This window comes from Syngnathus floridae, chromosome 14, assembly GCF_059516105.1.
Source record: "Syngnathus floridae isolate MCC-2025c chromosome 14, RoL_Sflo_1.0, whole genome shotgun sequence".
Lineage (NCBI taxonomy): Eukaryota > Metazoa > Chordata > Actinopteri > Syngnathiformes > Syngnathidae > Syngnathus > Syngnathus floridae.
Window position 1 is genome coordinate 4031360 of NC_142426.1, and position 18712 is coordinate 4050071.

At 44.6% G+C, this 18712-nt stretch overlaps 1 protein-coding gene and 1 long non-coding RNA gene across 2 annotated transcripts; one reads left to right on the forward strand and one right to left on the reverse strand.

Moving 5' to 3' along the window:
• The first annotated feature begins 1752 nt into the window (after window positions 1-1752).
• LOC148387139 (uncharacterized) lies at window positions 1753-18669 on the forward strand. Its single transcript, XR_015862464.1, has 8 exons — window positions 1753-1844; window positions 2309-2380; window positions 3036-3117; window positions 5656-5799; window positions 6541-6728; window positions 6818-6967; window positions 9811-9874; window positions 17897-18669. It is a non-coding gene; the product is annotated as an uncharacterized LOC148387139 (long non-coding RNA).
• LOC148387140 (phosphatidylinositol 3-kinase regulatory subunit gamma-like) lies at window positions 4714-9815 on the reverse strand. The gene is made up of 10 exons (XM_088395615.1): window positions 9462-9815; window positions 7322-7433; window positions 7123-7221; window positions 6859-7039; window positions 6582-6698; window positions 6354-6496; window positions 6054-6230; window positions 5904-5978; window positions 5664-5834; window positions 4714-5588 (listed from the first exon to the last, which is right to left on the reverse strand). The coding sequence occupies exons 1-10, from the start codon at window positions 9514-9516 to the stop codon at window positions 5315-5317; spliced, it is 1404 nt and encodes a 467-aa protein (XP_088251741.1). The 5' UTR covers window positions 9517-9815; the 3' UTR covers window positions 4714-5314.
• Window positions 18670-18712: the final 43 nt, after the last annotated feature.

Below are 18712 nucleotides of genomic sequence, written 5' to 3' on the forward strand. Positions count from 1 at the left end.
CATTAGGTGAGCTGGAGCCCAGTGCTGCTGACACCCTGAATTTGTTGCCAGCCAACCGTGGGCCACATAACAACAAGACAAAGAACCACACTTCACCGCAATGACAAAAAGTCTTTGAACAGAGGAGAAAGATGTAACTGTGATGAAATGCAAACATAATTAACTTGAATTGATAAACACATTGGCCTACATCCCTCATGTGACAATCATGTTTGTTAATGTCTCCCATCCAACCACATCTAACAGAATATTTAAATTTAAAAATGCCTTTTTTAAGATGACCAAATTACCCTATATTTCACTTTGAAACTTATTTTTGCTTTTTAAGGTTGCAATCATTATTTCCGCTGATGTTCATGTCATCATGTGATGGCTAATGTGATGCCAGGGGAAAGAAAGACAGACTTGCTTGCAGAATCTCATGAGGTTGGAGGAAAAACCTAAATCGTGTGAGGGCCATTCTATGGAAAGTAATCACTATAATTATCGTTCTTTATAAAAATGCAGTGTCTGGCTTTCTGTTGGATCTCTGGCCTCTGTTGAGAGTTTGTCTACCCCAGAAATGAAAACATCATAAAATTTGCTTTTATTGGAATAGATAATAGATTAGAGTTTTGTGAAAAGTAATTATATCCTGTGAGGTTTTAGTACAACAATTAGGCTCATAGACTGTGTTGTAGGGATTGATTGTTGCTCCAAAAAAGCCCCAATTACAAAAGAGTTCACCGTGCAAAGAAAACAACAAATGTCCTATGATACGGGACACTTGATGGCTTTTCTAATTAATTTCAAAGCTGAAATTTAACAAATTGGTTGACAGATTAGCAGTACAGATTATTGCATGCTTACAACTTTCATTTGTCAGAGGGTATCTGAGTGCAAGTCTTTTGGGTGGGGGAGTTATTTAATGTTGAAAAGCTGTGTATGTAATCTGTGAATGCACAATACATTTTGGGGAAAATTGAAAAGGTCATTCAAAAAGGTCAAAGGTCACTGAAGTTGGACAAGAGGGCCTGCTGGCCTGATCATCTGAACATTTCAATACGTCAAAATATTAAGAGAAATCAACTATTGCATAATATTGATATTTATCTGTTTCCTGTCTTGAATAATCATTGATCATTCTTTTTGAAAAATCATTACCATGATCAGTTTCTTCACATTTATGAATACTGCATAATCCGTTTTTAATATGTGCTATGCATAATTAAAGGTAATTTGATTATTATTTCACACAAATGTGTATTCAACTTTTAGCTCTTCATATTAATCAGCATACCCAAGAAGTAGCAATGCTTCAACAGGTTGGCAATATGTGAAGATGTTTGAGGACTGTTCTTTTCTTTTTGATATAAAATATTTATTTTTGAATAATTTGCAAGGCTGCATAATATAACTGAAAAGAAGAGGGATTGTTATTGAAAAATTTCTGCATAGGATGCTGGTTTTTTCTTAAGCTATTTTCTTTCAAACATAACTGTGAAGTGTGTAACTATGCCATGCGCAGGAGTAGATTTAAAGCAATGTGTAGCTTTAGTTTACAAGTTGCTTGGACAGGTAAGCAACAAGGTTCCTCGCTCCCAGCCTATGAGCGAGCTATATCGCGAGCTATAAAAACGGGGAGGTTAAAAAAAAAAAAAAGAAGAAATTCCACTTTATTGATTCTCCCTTCGACATAGCAACTGGATCTGGATTGGTTGACACGCTTCACGTTCTCGGCTTACCATTGGCTGAGAGTCTGGCCTAAACGCGGAGGAATCGGACGGAGACAGAGAGGAGGAGTGACATGATTGGACGTGGCCGGCGCAGAATGCCTAAAGCTAAACCTATTTTCCTGAAAGCCTGTAAGTCATTTAATGGTCCCTCCACTCTCCATCTGAAGTGTGACAACAAAACTAATTCGTCTTACCGCTCCCCTTCACTTCGAACTTGTTTAAATGGAGAACTTCAGAGCTTGGGCGAGTTCATGTGTGAGTGTGCTGACAAAAATGAAAATGGGGAATGAAAATGAAGGACGAAGGAAATGGAGGAGTGAGTGTGTGTATTATTTTTGAGGAAAAGGGCGTGGGGGTGGCTTTTTACTTCGAGACGGAGCTTGGGGAAGAAAAGCAGATTTAGTTAGTTTAAATGCTGCGTAGGCAAGTTACTCTGGGAAGGAGCCAAGTTTGGGGAATATTTCAGGTTACGGGAAATGTTCAAGAGCACTACGTAAAATCCCTTGAAGTAGTAAACTCAAATTATTCTTTGCTTGCGTTAAACAAGTTCCTCCTTTCAACCTCACACATGGTGTCTCCATTTTGTTTTACAGTGAGGGAGTCGGGGGGCCCCATCTGAGTGGTCCTCGTCATGGGACCTTTCCACCAGCTCTTTGCTGACACAGGTAGGAGTGAATAATCCATGGCCTGGAACCGAGGCTCTCCTCGAGTACATCCCTGCCCTCTTCACCTTAATAATCCCTGCCTAATGTGGACCTTATGTGAAGGCTGAAAGAGGCCACATGTTGTTCTTGGTCACAGTGGTGTCAACTGGGTACATTGGCCTACCAGTGCATCTCAAATATGTGTGTGTCAACCCAGAGTAAATGTTAATTTAGATAAAATAGTATTATGATTTAATAGACAAATGATAATATTTATAGTCACTGAGGACAATTCTGTGGGTGTGAAATATTTTCTTCTTCCTGGGGGGCATACCAGAAAATAACTGAGAAGCTGTCTCTATATATTGTTTGTACAAGTGTTTCTGATTTGTAGTACTTTTTTTGTTTATGAATATATTTGGTGTGCAATATTTTTCACATTACAATGGTATATGATCAACTTCGGTGAATGAAATTGCTGATTCCTGAGTACTTTCTAATGTTTACAGACTGTGTTGGATTGAAATAACCTTTCTGAAATGATATGATTGCATGTTCAAAATGATCCAGATTTTTTTCGGGTGAGATAATGCGGACATACCGGGCAGGGCGACAAGTTCCACAGCATATCCTGCTATTGTCTTTGTCACTTCCTTTCTCTTCCATCTGTCCGCAGTATGTCCTCCGGTGCCTTCCGTGTCTGCCGAACCAACCCGGGGCAGAGCTTGTTGGAATACAATGGCTACCGCTCCATAAAGGTACGAAAGGCCAAAACCTCCTACCTGCATGTCCAAATTTGGTCAATTTCATATTTTTACAAATCTGTACTGCTGATTCGATCCGATGCTAAGTAAATTTTAATGAACGGTTTGATTCTATATATTCTAATGTTAAAAAAAAAAAAAGATGCCTTCTATGAGCAATGAAAAACAGCACAAAATGGAATAAAATGACAAAACCCTCATCAGTTTATTGTCTTTCAGAAAAAGTTCATGATCTTACATTGCTCAGCTTCACCAAAGGCATTTCCTCCATCCTCATCTGGAGTTTTTTTTTTTTTTACTATATGAGGCCAGACAGGCCTAATCCCAAGTAGGAACCTCAGATATACATTTTAGTTTCTCAGTACAGAGTTTTGTTGTTCACGAACCTGGAAAAAAAAATGTGCCATGTCAAACAGATTCCTTGCGCCATTAGTTATGTAGGCCGCATGTCATGATGAAACACATTCATAGCTCCGGCAATGCCACAATTCAAGTCATGGAGGCAGGATACTTCCGGACCGTTTCCCGTTCAAATAAACACGAGAGGCCGTATCTTACCGACACCACCAAAGAGTGCATTTTTTTTGTGGCGCATGTCAACCATTCGTAACAGCAAAACCTTCACACCACCGTCACACATTGCAACAATAGAAATACTGTTGGATTGCACTTTCTTCAAGCTTTCATCTTGTGGCATGTTTGTAGAAAAAATATAGAATACAAAAAGCTTATACTTTTTTGAGTAACAGAATATAACATACAGTACTTCAGATTATGTTTTCATCAGCACATCAATCAGCAGGTGTAGATATTTACCCAAAGCTTGCCCAAAAGCATCCATTGGGCAAAACGGGCGTGTGTTCTTGCTCTCTATCAAGTGCTTTGGTCAATGGGTATAACATTGAGTAATAGTTTTCTATAGGATGTTAATGCTACATAATATCCACTGTATGAACGGGGCAAATTGTCAAGATGCACCACAATTTTTCACATATTCACAAGTGGTATTTACCCAGAAAACGGTTTGGTCCACCAAACCAGGATGACAGAAACAGCCTGTGTACAGCACCATTTTCTCCGCACCAATGCGCTAAGTAGTAGTAATCTAATATGTTCACGCAACCTATTAATCACTTTTCATAGCCGATTCGGTTTTAGGCAAAAACATCCGCTCGGATTGTACAAGCCAGTGGTTCTTAACCTTGTTGGAGGTACCGAACCCCACCAGTTTCATATGCGCATTCACCGAACCCCTCGTGAGTGAATTTTTTTTTTTTTTTAATTCTAGACAGATGTTTTTTACTGGTGCACAAAATGAGCCATGCATGAACATCACCTTGTTCAAAGAACAAAGCCAACACAATGCATGAACTCACAACAAATTACATACTGGTAAATCAGAATTTACACAATAAATCAGGTTTGTTCGGACCTCCTCAGTGGAGGCGCTGTCGAACCCCTGAGACCGACTCACCGAACCCCTAGGGTTTGATCGAACCCAGGTTAAGAACCACTGGCACAAGCCAAACCAAGACGCGGCATCTGCGGTCGGTGTGAGAGCAATTTAGCGGTTGTCAACATCTCCCCCCCCCCCCCCCCCCCTAAAAAACAAACAAAAAAAAACATCCAACGAACGACAATATATGAAGTACAGTTTCTTTTCAGAAATATTTAACAGTCTCTGGTAAAACCAAAATAATAGAAGCTGACATTCAAGTTCCGGTCCCACTTCAAATCTGTGAATTTGCCTTCACAAAAACGGATGGAATCACTTTAGTGCACAGGTGTCAAACTCAAGACCCGGGGGCCAGATACGGCCCGCCACGTCATTTTATGTGGCCCGCGAAGACAAATTGTGCATCAAATTCGTGTGATTACGAGAATTGCAAAGTGTCTTGACTTTTAATATATATTTTTTAAAATATTTGACCAGTTTTTACTCGTCTGATTTGAAAACGAGTTATCTGTCAGTTTGTTTTGTAGCTTTTACTGTATATAATATGAGGTGCTCATACATTTATTTGGGTTGACAGTCGTAATGGCCCTCCGAAAGAAGCTATGACTACAATGCGGCCCGCCAAAAAAATGAGTTTGACACCCATGCTTGAGTGCAACATTTACCACAATGCACCTCGACGCAGTCGTCCTCGCAGGGTACAGTAAACATGTCCTCGATATAATCTCAGTTGGTTTACATCTCTGGAGCGGCCGGCGGCAGCCTCACTATCTGCTTGGGAGTCTGTAAGAGTTTGTGCTCCTCTGCGTGTTGCGAAGGCATGGCGGTCGCTTTGGCGTGTACGGGATGCGACAGCCTAACATCCAGGGCGTCGTTGTGTTGCGCTAACGAGTGCAAGCGGTAGTGTAGGACAAGGTCTTTCAGTGAACAGTGGACGTCGTAGGGCTCGGCAAAGCCGTAACCGTGCGTCGTGCTGTAGATCATGCAGTGCTTCACTTCGTCGTTCACTCTGGAATTGAAAAACAACAAAGTGTCAACGGGTGCCACAAATGATCGCGCCTTCTTTCATTGTACAGCTACTCACACGACGGAGCAGGCGTAGCAGCCTTGCCTGCTGCTCTCACGGATGAGGAACGTTCCAGGATCTTTCCCCTGAAGCATCTCCTCGGCCTGCGTTCTGCTCAGTTCGCCCACAAACCAACTCGTCTCATCCTGATGGGGTAAGTTCTTCTCGTCTCCTTTCAACACGTACGTACTGAGGAAACAAAAGTCATCTTTGTATTCCACTGCATTTTGACTTTCCGACGCTCGGGTTCATACGTACTCGTCAAGGCTGTCTTTTAGTATCCCGAGCCAGTCGTTGATGCGTTTCTGCCGCACGCCTTTGTGATTGAGCCAGCTGCATGTCGAAAAGCCATCAAAGAAATTAAACATCGTGTTTTTTTTGGGCGGTCATCTACCTCGGCATACTCACTTGAGATACTGATCTCGGATATTGCGCAGCTGGATCAGATCTGGCCGCAAACTGTTCATCTTTCTGTCGGTCTCTCTGTAGTTTTCCACCTGGCTCCGCAAGTCTTCTTCCAGATGAATCTTGCTGTCGTAGATATCGCTGAGACGGCACTTCAGCTTCTCGTAGTTGATCAGAAAGCTAAAGCGGGCAAGTCAAAGGTCTGAATGAAATTTCGGGACTATGACGATGAGAATGCAAAGCGTATGAAAACTAATATCTGTTATGTCATCCCCTTGAAAAGGGCTTATTTTGCAAAAGTACCTCTCGAGATCCTTGTCGGCTCCCTCGGAGAGACTGTTCCTCTCAAATTCTTCGCCGTAGCGCTCTTGTTCACGACATTGTTCCTCAAAGATCATCATTGTCTCGTTGAATGCCTCGATCGCGGTTTGTTTCATCTGGATCTCCTGATTTCAGAGAATGAATCCATTTTAGTCTGATTTGCACTCAGATGTTTAGGAGCACCAGAAGTCATTTCGCTGCAGTCGTCACCTGCGAAGTCTTGGTGAAGGCTTCGTAAAGACGATCAAACTCCTTCGACTTCTCTTCATACTGACAATGCACCTCTTTGAGCTTTCGTCCGGCGACATCGACACTGTTCTCCTTCACCTGATGCCAAAACAAATCCAATCACTTAAGGTTAGTGAAAAGGCAAGTTGGAGTGATGAAACAGAAAACGGTTCGCTCAGAAATTCACAACAAGTACTTGATTATTGTCTAATTTGCAGATTCCTGACCATTGCGAAACTGAAATTTGGAAAGCGCTGACCTGCTGGAAGCGAGACACCGGGTGTGTGAGCATCAGGTCCAACGAGGCGTTGTACTCCACTAACGGGTGGTGGCGATAGTGCCAAATGAGCTCCACCACCGAAGTGAAGGTGAGTGGGTCCGAGAAGCCGTATTTGCCGTCGCGGTGGTAAATCTTGATCAATTTATTGTGGCCATCTTTCCTGTCAACCGCAATTTGTCCGATAAGTGAGTGTCGAACGGGAAACAAAAGCGCTTTGCTGTTATTTTCTTCAAGCCGTTTCACCTTAATGTCAGCGTAAAATCTCCCTGAAGCTTGGTGGACGCGTCACGTACTAGGAAGGAGCCATCAGGTGTGTCACGGAGCTTCTCGTTGACCTCGTCCCTGAGGGGAAATCAGTTAACAGATTAAACACCGCGCTGCATTTCAACAGAGAAGCGATAGAAGGGGGGGGATGTTTAAATTAGCCGCCCTGGTCTTTTACCTGGTTACATCGCCCCAGTACCATTCGGCATCCTGTAGCGAGTCGGACTGCGGGGAAAGGCAGTTATTGTTCATGGCGGAAGACGTTGGCTTGGTTGACCTGGGAGGGAGAGCTGTTAGGGATGGAAATGAGACAACGTCATTGGAAAAAGCGCAATCACTCGAAATCACATTTATCTAAGTACTAGCTCCGAGATTACAGTCGTGTGCCTCGCCGCCACGGTGAAAAGAAGAAAGGATTCCACACTAGAGAAACGTTTAGATAAGTCGATGGCAAAATAACATACGACACAAAAGCTATTGTCCTGCATCTAGATTGCCCGCATTGCAACGATGCAAGATCCAGCAGGCATCTTACTCGACAAAACGGTATCAATCCGATCGCCCAATGTGCCGACACGCTTCGCGAGGCCCTCTTCGAGTCAGAGATCGCCCCCCCACACCTCCTACTCATTCAAGTCTGTCGCGCCCTTGCCTGGTGGCTTGACGGGGACAAGCCCAGGCATGTTTCCAAAAGATGTCACTTGCCAAATCATGACTGACACACCCACGGGGTGGGGTGGGGGTTGCACGAGCGTGTGTTATGACTAATCACCAATTTCAGTATTATTTGGCAAATGCCCACTATTGTGGTCTGCAGTCTATTTTTGGACGAGAACATTTAAAAAACAATATTGTTGTGGTTGCAATTAAATATTTCAGACTAATCTGGAAATATGCGACCGTCGCAACAAGTTTGTTACGTGACGTCATCGGCAAGGTCCTGCCTTAACCACATAATATTCGACAGCTTTTTAAATATTTTATAGACAATTATTCTTAATTGCTAAATGTCTTTTTGAAAATCATGACCCCATCTTACTACAATTACTGCAGTCTTGCAAATCCTCAAGTTTTTCAAGGAAAAGCACATCGGAGTTGGCGGAAAAGTCGAAGCGTTTTTCTAAGGATGAAAAAGGAGCGCTTAACCGCATCAAGAGAAGCTGAGGGCCGGGGCGATATATTTCACGTCAGGACAAAAGTGCCTTTCATGGGGCAGTTCGGTAGACGACAAGAGCTGCCTATGCCAGGAGAAAATGTGGCTTTCACCCACCATCCGCTCTCCTTTGACCTTAAAATAAACAAAAGTCAGGTGCAGCAACAGCAGCAGTTTTTTGGCAGACTAAAAACCAAAAACTGCTGCTCCTGCTGCTTCTGGCCCCATCAAAATTAAACCTGCATACTCCCCCCCCCTTTTTTTTTTCCTGTTTCCTGCCAAGAAATTTGTGTGGACACCAAAAGCTCCGTACCAGCCAGCGGTATAGAACAGAGCCAGAGCCAAGTCATTAACCCTGAACTCAGGAAATGAATTCATCACGATAAAGCCTGGTTTCACCCCATTGTAAATGGACTCTTTGAAAGGAACGGTCGTTTCATGGATCGTTTCGATGCCGTGTCATTAAGGCTTAATAGCATTCGAGGCCAATGTGTTTAGAGCAATTGTGGTGCTGCAACAGCAGCAGCAGCAGGCATTCGTGTTCAAGTTTTGCAAGTTGTCACTAAACAAAAGGTTGAAATGTGCAGATGGGGACGCGGGTCCGGTCGCCCCGTGGCAATGACGGCACGAGATGGGTCGTCTCACCAGCCCGTTCGCTCGCTTCTAGCCTACTTTGCGAGCTAGCACTAATTAAGCACGGCTGGCTGCAGAGCCGAGAACAAAGCGCTCGTTTCATGCGGTGCCCGTTGACGCACCATATTTCCTTCGAAAATGTTCCCCGTGCCTTGTCATGGGTGTCTAACTGAGTCGTCGCACGGTTTGTGAGAGTTCGGCGAGACTCTGCGTCGCTGCTCGACGTGAATTAGCCAGACGTGCTGGGACAAAAGAAAAGAGGCGAACGAACCACTGCGCCTGGTCCGCTGGGGTATTACGTAATTGGCAAGCGAATTGCGCTATGCATGCCTGGGCAAGAGCACAGAGGAGGCGCAGCGCCCACGACCTAACCATTCCAACGTTTTAATCACAACTACATACATTTGCCATATGTCAACCTGAGCATTTTTATCCCACGACACCACGAAAGCTAAAAATCAAGCGATCGGGAGCTGACAGGCGATTTTAAACCCCCCTAAAAACAGACAATGGCTGCAGTAGTTAGTATTACCTGGTGGTGCTGGATCCATCTCGATGTAGAATAAACCTTCAGGAGGATAAATCATTCCCGTTTCGCAGGAGTAGTCCAGTTTGCTGACGTTGTCTCAAAGTAAAAATAAAGAAAAGAAAAAGGCAAAAAATATGCACCTTTGTTCCTTCGCAACTGAGCCTGTTTTCGGCTACTTTAAATCAGCCTACACGTCCTAAATCTGGACAAAAAAAAGAACCCCCCGCCTCAAAAATTCTCGTTTCAAAGTCCCTGCAATATTTTGTTTGTAGACTTTATAGAGATGCGGATTGTCAGGCTGTACCTTCCTTCTCCCAGCGCAATGCATTCATGCCGTCTTTACTTGGTCTAGGAAGTCGAGCGACTTTAAAGGGCAGTTCCAACATCATCTTGGAGGGATCCAACCCGCCTTCACGGTAGGGGAGTTATTTTCCACGCATGCTTCACAACCACACGCAACACTCATTGTTATGCTTTTATTGAGCTGTCGGGATTAATCAGAAAATTCCCAATTCAAATATGTCGAGGTTAATTTTATTTCTCGAACGGCAATGTCGTTTTAGAATTAATTTAACCCCTACACTTAAATGGTACGTTCCAGACCGTTTCATTCACATCCTCGCAACTTGCTGCAACCCGTGACAGCTGAAAATGGCTTGCACAGCATGAATGAAAGATAAAAACGTAATATACGGGTAGGAATCTTCAAATAGAAATAAAACTTTCATTTTTTGTTTGACATTAAAACCAATTGTATGTTTTCTGTCATTTTCAAGTTCCTCCAAATGAGTGTAAAGCGAGAATCAAAATGACATGTCATACATGTTATTATAACTGAACAATTTATTGTTTCAGCTTTTCTTAAATCATCCAGGAAGCTTTTTTTGGTTTAGCTCTTTTGTCTCAGCGGTGTCGTCTACGTAATTCTGGTGTGTTATATTCTTGTTGAGCTTGTCAAACACGTTCAGCAGCAAAATTGTCACCGTTTGCGCATGTGTGTGTGAGGCGCTGCTTGTAATTATCACCGAGATCATTCAGGTGAACAAACAAGTGGCTTTACAGTGATCAAGAGTACCTGGAAACATTTTATTTTGCCAGCATATTAGCATTCAAGCACGTGTTCACGTCCACGGAATACAAGCGTTGTCGTTCCCTCATGAAACACAATGACACGGTGCTGTAAATTTAAACAACCAGGGCCTTTTCCCCCAGCTGATGTTTGTGGCTTCAGGGAGAGTGAAACAAGGTCTGCTTGGTCTCTGTTGGTGTCCGTGCGTTTATGGCTGCTCCCCTTTTGACCCAAAGACAGAAAGTCAGGGAGGTAATTGCCTCCAGCATTCCTTTTTCCCACCAGTGAGATGATTCTTCCTTGCTTCTACTGCCCATGAAACTTTCTAAACCAACTAGTATTTGTGGCGTAAGCTAGCTGACAATGACTCTCAGTCACAGTTGGTTCAAGCGCATATTAAATTAAATCTTGAGAAAACTCTTATGTTGAGTTACTAGACGTATTGACATGTCTTATTTGTTCTTAGATATGCAGCAGGTGTTACCGCATGTCGGACGGCTGCACTCACGTGTGAACGTTTGCGTGCAAATACAATGCGGTAGTGTTTGCTTTTGTGCCTTCCATGCCGTTCCCACTTTGAGAAGAAGCCTGTCACAGCATGTCATTTGGCAGCTCCCCCCCCCCTCCTGTGTCAGAAGGGCACGCCGCTAGCCCCCTTAACTCCTGGGTCTGACCCGTGTGACACATTTCTCTACCACCACACTCTTTAACATACAACAGCGCTGCTCCAGATACGTCGAGCGAGGACAGGCGATGATCTCTGGAGATATGTCACCCCTACAAAGAGTATTCGAAGCAGCCAGGATATTCTCGATGCGCCTTGTATTCCGCTTGCGTGCTTCATTTGCGCATGCTGTGGTTAGCGTTAGCGACAGATCACTTTTGGGATAAACCTGTAGGCTCTTCACCACAGATCTTGGGAGTCCTGATGGGATCACTGCGGGCTAATCGTAAGATTAACACAAGAGGCCTCCTGGCAGCTGTGACTCATCTCCATGCCCACAACTGCAATACGCCAATGAGCCTTGAAAACTAAGAGTTTAACCATAGTAGACAAATAGTCAGAAGATGGAGGTCATTTGTCAACAACGCAAAAGGAAAAGATCTAGCTGTATAAAAGAACGAGCCCGTTGGAAGTCCTCCATTCTGCGATATTGTTTGTTAACGCTGTCGGGAAATTATGAACATTAATCCCTACATAAGAGTGTTAAATGTGCACGTGATAGGCTTCCTGCTGCCACCAAATTTTGATAGTACGTAATCTCCTGGCTTTTTGGAGTAATGCTTGAGCTGACTAACTGTGTCAAGGAACGCTATTCATTAACTGTTTTCCTATTTGTCTATGTAGGGCGCATTTTATCTGGATTTGCTTTTGTTTGTTGTCCATCATGAAAAGACACAACACAGAGGAAGCATATCGGGGATTAGTGTAGTTCACCAGTGTTTATATATGTGTCATGGTCTCCCAATGTAGCCCAGGGTGAATTGCACGTCTTAACAATCCGCCGTACTGTAGTGTGCCGCTCGCTATTCACGGCGGCCATTGAAGGGCTGCATAATGGTCTTGGCAGAGTGTTCGGTATTCACCGCGGAGAGACTGCGGGGTTTCCCTGGTTGGTGGCCAGAACCAGCACACAAAGCATGCAGTAGTCCTGCCAGAGGCAACTCAACTGTGGCCAGAGTGGAGGACGCTTATGGTCTGGCCCCCAGGATCTTGTCATTGTGGAAATGTTAGCGGGGCCAGTGTCTGAATGGAGTTGAAAACCTTAGATGACCAAAACTATGAGCTTCAAATAGCTGGGGCCTGGGAAGAAACATAGCTTGTTCTTTTAACCAGGTCATAGAGAAGCCAACGAGTAAGAAAATCAAATCAACTGAAAACCAATGTTTGCTGTAGGGAATGTCAAATTGGAAAAAAGGGATTTTTTTTCCAAATGTTTCCGTGTCAGCCCGTCTGAGCCTGTTGGCCAAATCCAGCCGCTTCTGTCCTCGGAGTTAGTTTAGCATGCTGCCGCTCATCATCTGTCACTCCTTTTTTGCCACAGCCTAAACTTAACACACGGAGGTGACAACCCAGGAATTCGTGGCAGGCCACCACGTTACCAAGGACAGTAAATGTCAGAGTTATGTCGTGGTGCCAGGGTCCAATGTTCCTCCCGACGAATTTGTTGTGGTTCACTACACTGACGTTGGACAATTTGAAGGCGAGTCTGTCTCCTTGCCTTCTGGCCAAAATCAGATGGGCTGGTTTTCTAACAACTTGCACAGGATAAGTTTTAGAAAATGGAAAGATGGCAGAGACAATTCCCAAAGATGTGCTGAAATAAAAGCATTAAAATAAAAGCGAGTCATGTGCTGTGCCCCCCCCCAACGAAGAACCGAGAAGCTGAGACCTCTTTTCAAGCTCCTAGGCGGTTGGCTCCTTCATATAAAAGGACACTATAGTCTCCTCGCTACGCGGCTATCACATCAGCACTATAACTCTATTAGGCACAGATCCAGGACACACTAAGCGAGCAACAGCCCACAATGGCATCATTGTCAGCAGGGATTGCATCCATTGTTGCTCATCATACAGGATTTATTCCCCTCCTCCCATATTGTGCCCTTCACCTCTGACCCGTGCCGCCATCTCACATGCTCCGCGACTGAGCTTGGAAAGCTTTCTCCCTTCTGGCTCTTAAACGCCTCCGCGCAATGACACAAGATTGCTAAGTGGCTTCTCTCCACAGATGATTCAGGTCGGCAAGGAGAGAACGAGAGGTGTGTGTCAGGAGGTGGGGAGAAGGTGCTGGGGAGGGCAGGTCAGAGGGGGCCGTGGTTCTACCGAATGACCCTTCTAAAAGGTCACTTACAAGGCATGAGAGGAGTGGAGCTGCCTAAATGGCTCTTTTCTCCCCCTAGCCAGGGCAGAGAGCCTGTATGGTTATTTATGAGCGTGTGGGAGAGTGAGAGGGAGGCTCTGCAATGAAACCCAGCCGCCTCTTTGTTGCCACGAGCAAGCTGGGCTGAGGTTCCTGTCATGGCTTCACTTCCATCATGTATACATGCGTACTGCACACGCATGTGGCTCACCCGCTATGAAGGACCCCTCCCCGAGCCACAAGGACAGAGGAGAGAGGACTCTGTTGCCAGGGTGATTTCAAGAGTGAGGTGTGCTTGACACAAAAGCCGTCAGCAGTTTGATAGATGCCACTACTGCAATAACAAGTTTCAGAAAATTGCAGACTCGTGGGGCCCCCACAAAATCTTCCCACTTTTCTCCCAGATCCTTTCCACGCAGTCCTATTATAAACTTGTAAATATTATGTTGTTTTGAATGAACTCCATTTTACTTTGTCAAGTGGTTCCACAAAATAAAATGATTCGGCTCCAAATGCTTTTTGAAGTCGAAGCATATCTGAATCAATCTGATGATTTTGTTTGGTGCACCCACTTGATAGGATCAAATTGAGTCAATTCAACTTTTTTTTTTCCAGTGGTCTTTGGACACATAAACAGAAGGCAGAAAAAAAAACTTTTTAGTGTTGTCCTTGAAACGTAGACATGTCTGTTCACACCACGGCTGCGTTCCGCCACGGTAACACGCAGCACTTTTTTTCTTTTCCCCCTTTCTCGACAAAAGTTAAATTAAGCTTGAATTTCTCGCCGGAGTTAAACGCTCATGATGTCATGGTTTGAGGACAGAATGACTCGTTTTGTCTGTTGACTGAGAAGGCCTATTCTTGCATGTTTGGGTGGGAGCATGCGTATAATTGCAGTGCGGGGTAGCGTGAGGGGATTGGGGGGGAGGGAGGGAAGGAGCCAGTTAGCACGCAACATGAGTTTTGGTCTACAGTCGCTGGCGTGCGTGCCAGCCAAACGTGTCCGTATCGTTGCTCCGGCCGGGCTCGCCACGCACTTCTTACCCGAGGCCATGGACAGATTGAGCGTTTTGCTCCATTCTCAGGGATGCTGGGAAGTGGCCAGGCGATGTGAGTGACAAAAATTCAACCCAATGTCCGTTTCCACCAAGATTTGTCACATTGTTTGCTTCTCAAGTTAGTTGTTAGGGAGCAAGCAAAACCACGATGCACGTGTTGCTGCCATTCCAGGATTACACTGATCTAAAAATCTGACAGTAAAGGAAGAGAATGGAAAGCTTTGTCTGCTTTTTCATATCCTCTCAGTGGGAGGTAGAAAGGCAAGACCTCCGGACCAGGGTGGCGGGGGAGCGGGGGGATTTTTGGGAGGGGGAGCTTTTGACTGCCAAGCAGATGGGCTACCAAGCCATGTGCATTTAGGGAGATCATATGGGATAACCTCACAAAGACAGATTGACATTTTGCTGACAAAACAAACCACCCACCGCTGTCCTGCACGCAAGTCGCGCCCTTGCTACGCATGCACTCCCATGCAAGTGCTATTTGCTTACAGAGGTCTTAAGGAAGTTTTTGGTGTTAAGCTCTCTCCGTACAATGGCAGCATCCCAGCATAACCCGAGCGTGCATTGGCGCTTAAACGCCACCAATGTCCCAGAAGGTTAAGAAGGCATTATCTGTCTGACTTGACTTTGTCCCTGAGTTGTCGGGGACTCCTGACAAGATTGTGCATCAGCGAGCCAAGAGCAACCTTTGCACATTTGTCACTTTCATGTGGGATTTGCTCTACCAAGTCCAATAGCGTGCCTGCCATTCACTCCAAATACGCCAAGACTTTTTTTTTTTTTTTGGTTAACCCTCACTCTTGTCCACCCTCTGTATTTACATGCTGCTGTTTGTACCAGAATATGCTTTGTTTCAAAATACTGATTACCCTTGTTGTCGTAACTTTTAACTCTAATTTCTGCACTGACTTTTGGCCCAATACTACGAAGAGCAATTCTGTCTCACCCACCGGAGTCGAGACAAAGGCGAGCTTAGTGCTTGGATCTTCGTCATCAAACGAGGATGTCACCTGAAGGTTGAAGACTTCTTAAGCTTCTCTTCCCACCTACTTTTGATAATGACGTTTTTGTCAGCGCTGCAAATGTCAAGGTAAACAAAGCAACAGCTTTCAGGCAAATGGTGTAATAGGATGTCGGCAGACAAATAAGCGGCTCGGCCGCAAAGCAAATGTGATAATGCAATACTCAACCACAAGAAGTCAAGAAAATCGCTCAGGTGGCACAGTTGCGACCCTCATGGTATTTCAGTACAGCTTTGGCCGTTTGGGTCTCTCAGGCTTAGTCTCCCCCACCTTACGTACACACGAGGTTGTTTTTTTGTCTTCCCCTTCCCCTTAGTTTTCCGTGGCCTCTCGTTCCAGAGAAGTGTGCAAACTAAATAAATGAACGACGATCCGAAACGGCGGGCCGGGCGATCCCTCAATGAGCGTCGTCCGATAATGTAATACTGCAGCCGTTTGCATTTCAGACACCCGTTGTAAAATGATTTCCAACATTTGAGCCTCACATGCCGCGCACGTGTGCTAAAAGGAGACGGCGTCGGCGTGGTTGAAAAGGTTAACTTATCTTTAGCCCGCAAGGTTAAAGTGCAGCGTTAAAGAGGCGCAGATGTCTGGCTGACGTGGAAGAGGGGCGTGCCCGCCAGGCGCTCGCTGCTGGTTAAATGTTGTCAAACGCGACCGAGGCGTTGTCACGATAAGAGTGGTGCCAGCGGCTTCTTCCAATCGCATCGTACCGATGTCGCTAACGTGCTAGAGAAACCATACGCCTCTTTTGCATTCCAGCCATTAAGCATGCTCTCGTCAATTGAGCTACGAGTAATCTTGAAAGGCCCCGCGATGGATTGCGCTTGGCACGGGACCTACGAAACAACCGACAGAATGCCTTGCCGACTTTTTACAAGGGGAGGCGAGCCTGCGTGAGCGCATCTCGCCATTACAGTCGGTAACATGAGATGGCGAACCACAACGCCGCTAAATCAGTCAAATGGGAGCCCAGCGTCACTGTAATTTGGGAGGGAGCTGGTTAACCACGCTTCATAATGGATGGTGTTTCTGTTTAGCCCGAGGCGTCGGAGCTGAGGTCATATGCAAACAAGGCAGATCCAGAGTCTCCGCTTTTAATGCCCATCAAATTGCTTTGTTTGATCAGGTTCGTGTTATCCAAGAGGCCCAATGTGGAAATAAACAAGATAGGGGCCTCCCGACCCCCCCCCCCCCCCTTTTTTTTTCTTTTTTCTTTTTTTTAAAACGTCAAAGGCAATACTTGACGCGAAGTGACCAAAATGAAACAACTTCTTTCTGGATTCATTCTCGTAACCAAATCCTGTTATGGGCTGTTTTCCCCTCGAGGCGGTCCTATTGTCACCCCAAACACACTTTCTACATTTTACTTTCAAATTATTTCACAGTTTTTTTTTCAAGAAAATGCGTACCTGTGCAATAGGTCAAGGGTCACCAGCCTTTTTGAAGCTGAGAGCTACTTCTGACACCCGATTAATCCAAACGGCCGCCATGAAGTAACACATTTGTCTTTAATAATGTTATGTTTTGATTAATAATAATCATATTCATTAATCTGATTCCCCACAAATAAACATCAATTTATAACACCGTTTTCCCCCCATAAATCTCTTCCAGTGTTCCCATTTTCAAATGATCACTTCTATGACATTCCTAGGAAATCACTGGTGTGCTATTTTTAGCACAGCCCATGTGGTGCTTGGCCGTTACCTTCTGCCCACCCCGATGCCCACAGGCGCCTCCATGTTGGTGACCCCTGACGTGTTAAGTCCTGAAGGCGCTGTGTATTGTTGTTATTTGTAAAAATGAAGTCTACCATGATGATCTATTGTACCAAGTATTTCACTATAGTCATGATAACTGAGTGGCAAAAGCTCACTTTGCGCGCGTCCGCGTGCCCTTGAGCGGGCCATCCAAGTGATCCCCCACCACTGCATTCCAAAGACTCAGCCGAGGGGTGTAGCACCACTTGTGCGCACCATCATTTTGACATCTCTCCTTGTGTGTACGTGTGTGAGTGTAAATGTGTGTGTGGTCTGATTCTCTGTGCAACAAAAATATACAGCAGTGTAAACTGCATTTCTCCTAAAGGGATTCAAATTTATATAATAGTTCTTTAGTAACCCGAATCTAATAATTTGCTCACTGATGTTTTGAGAACGAAACCGAAACATCAAAATGACTTTTACATAACTCTATTTGAGCTTGTGGTTAATGTCTGTGTCACCTAATAGAGGTTGCATGCTCTTCCTGTTCTTGTGGGGATTTCCTCCGAATACTGCAGCTTGCTCCTGCATTCCAAAATCGAAATTGTCCTTAGGTGTGAAGTCAAGTGTGAATGGTTGCTTGTCTACATATGACCTGCAATTGGCTGGAAAGTGGCTTGACTCTTGCTTGAATGTGGCTTGACTCTCGCCCACAGTCAGCTGGGACACGGCCTTTGCTTATGACCCTAAAAAGGTGGAGTGATCAAGAAGATGGATGGATGGATGGAAGGATCCACAGTTTTCACCAGTCTGGACCAATGTTTTTTTTTTTTTTAACCCACCGCTTGATCAAATATAAATATCGCTCTCCGAAGAGCACAAATGATGTCATTTTTGTCCCTCCCTATGGGCATTTGACATTCCAAATGTTTGCCCGTATAAATGAAAACAAGCATTTTTAAGAATCCGTAACTGTTGCATCCTTGACTTGCCGCCGGCATTCGTTTTTTTATTGACAACAACCTTGTGTCGTCTGTGGTGGTCTTTTTTTTTTTTTTTTTTTTGGTGGGTGTGAATGTCCCTTTAATGGATTACATCATCTTTTTGAGCTCTGGTTTCTCCTCACCACTGTTCTCCTCGTTCAGCCTTTTCTACCCAGAGACAATTGGTTAATTCACTGGTGACAAACACTGCCACCTCCTGATCCACCTGCAAACCCCAAGCACCTTTTGACGCAGATTGGATCGAAATCAAAATTGCCCTAAATATATATATAGAAAATATATATGTATACGCGTAGGGTAACCTATCATACACCAAATTTTGACAGGTTCTGAGCAAATATGTGGGAAATGTGAATGACGACACTATTGAGACGCCCGGAGGCTGGCGTTACTGATTAAATAGTATTTTTGCGCCGTCTAGTGGCGAAAAGCAGACTTACGTCTTACGTCATAATTTGCCTTGCAAGATTTAGTTATTATTCAGGGAAAATAGGCCAGTTTGCTACCAAAATATCTTCAGTTTTCTTT

Excerpts from the sequence above, each read along its gene's own strand:
- LOC148387140 (XM_088395615.1), bottom strand. The coding sequence starts at position 9,516 with ATGATTTATCCTCCTGAAGGTTTATTCTACATCGAGATGGATCCAGCA. Across the intron at positions 7,222-7,321 it reads TACTGGGGCGATGTAACCAG|GGACGAGGTCAACGAGAAGC; the intron begins GTAAAAGACCAG and ends ATTTCCCCTCAG. Across the intron at positions 7,040-7,122 it reads GATTTTACGCTGACATTAAG|GAAAGATGGCCACAATAAAT; the intron begins GTGAAACGGCTT and ends TGCGGTTGACAG.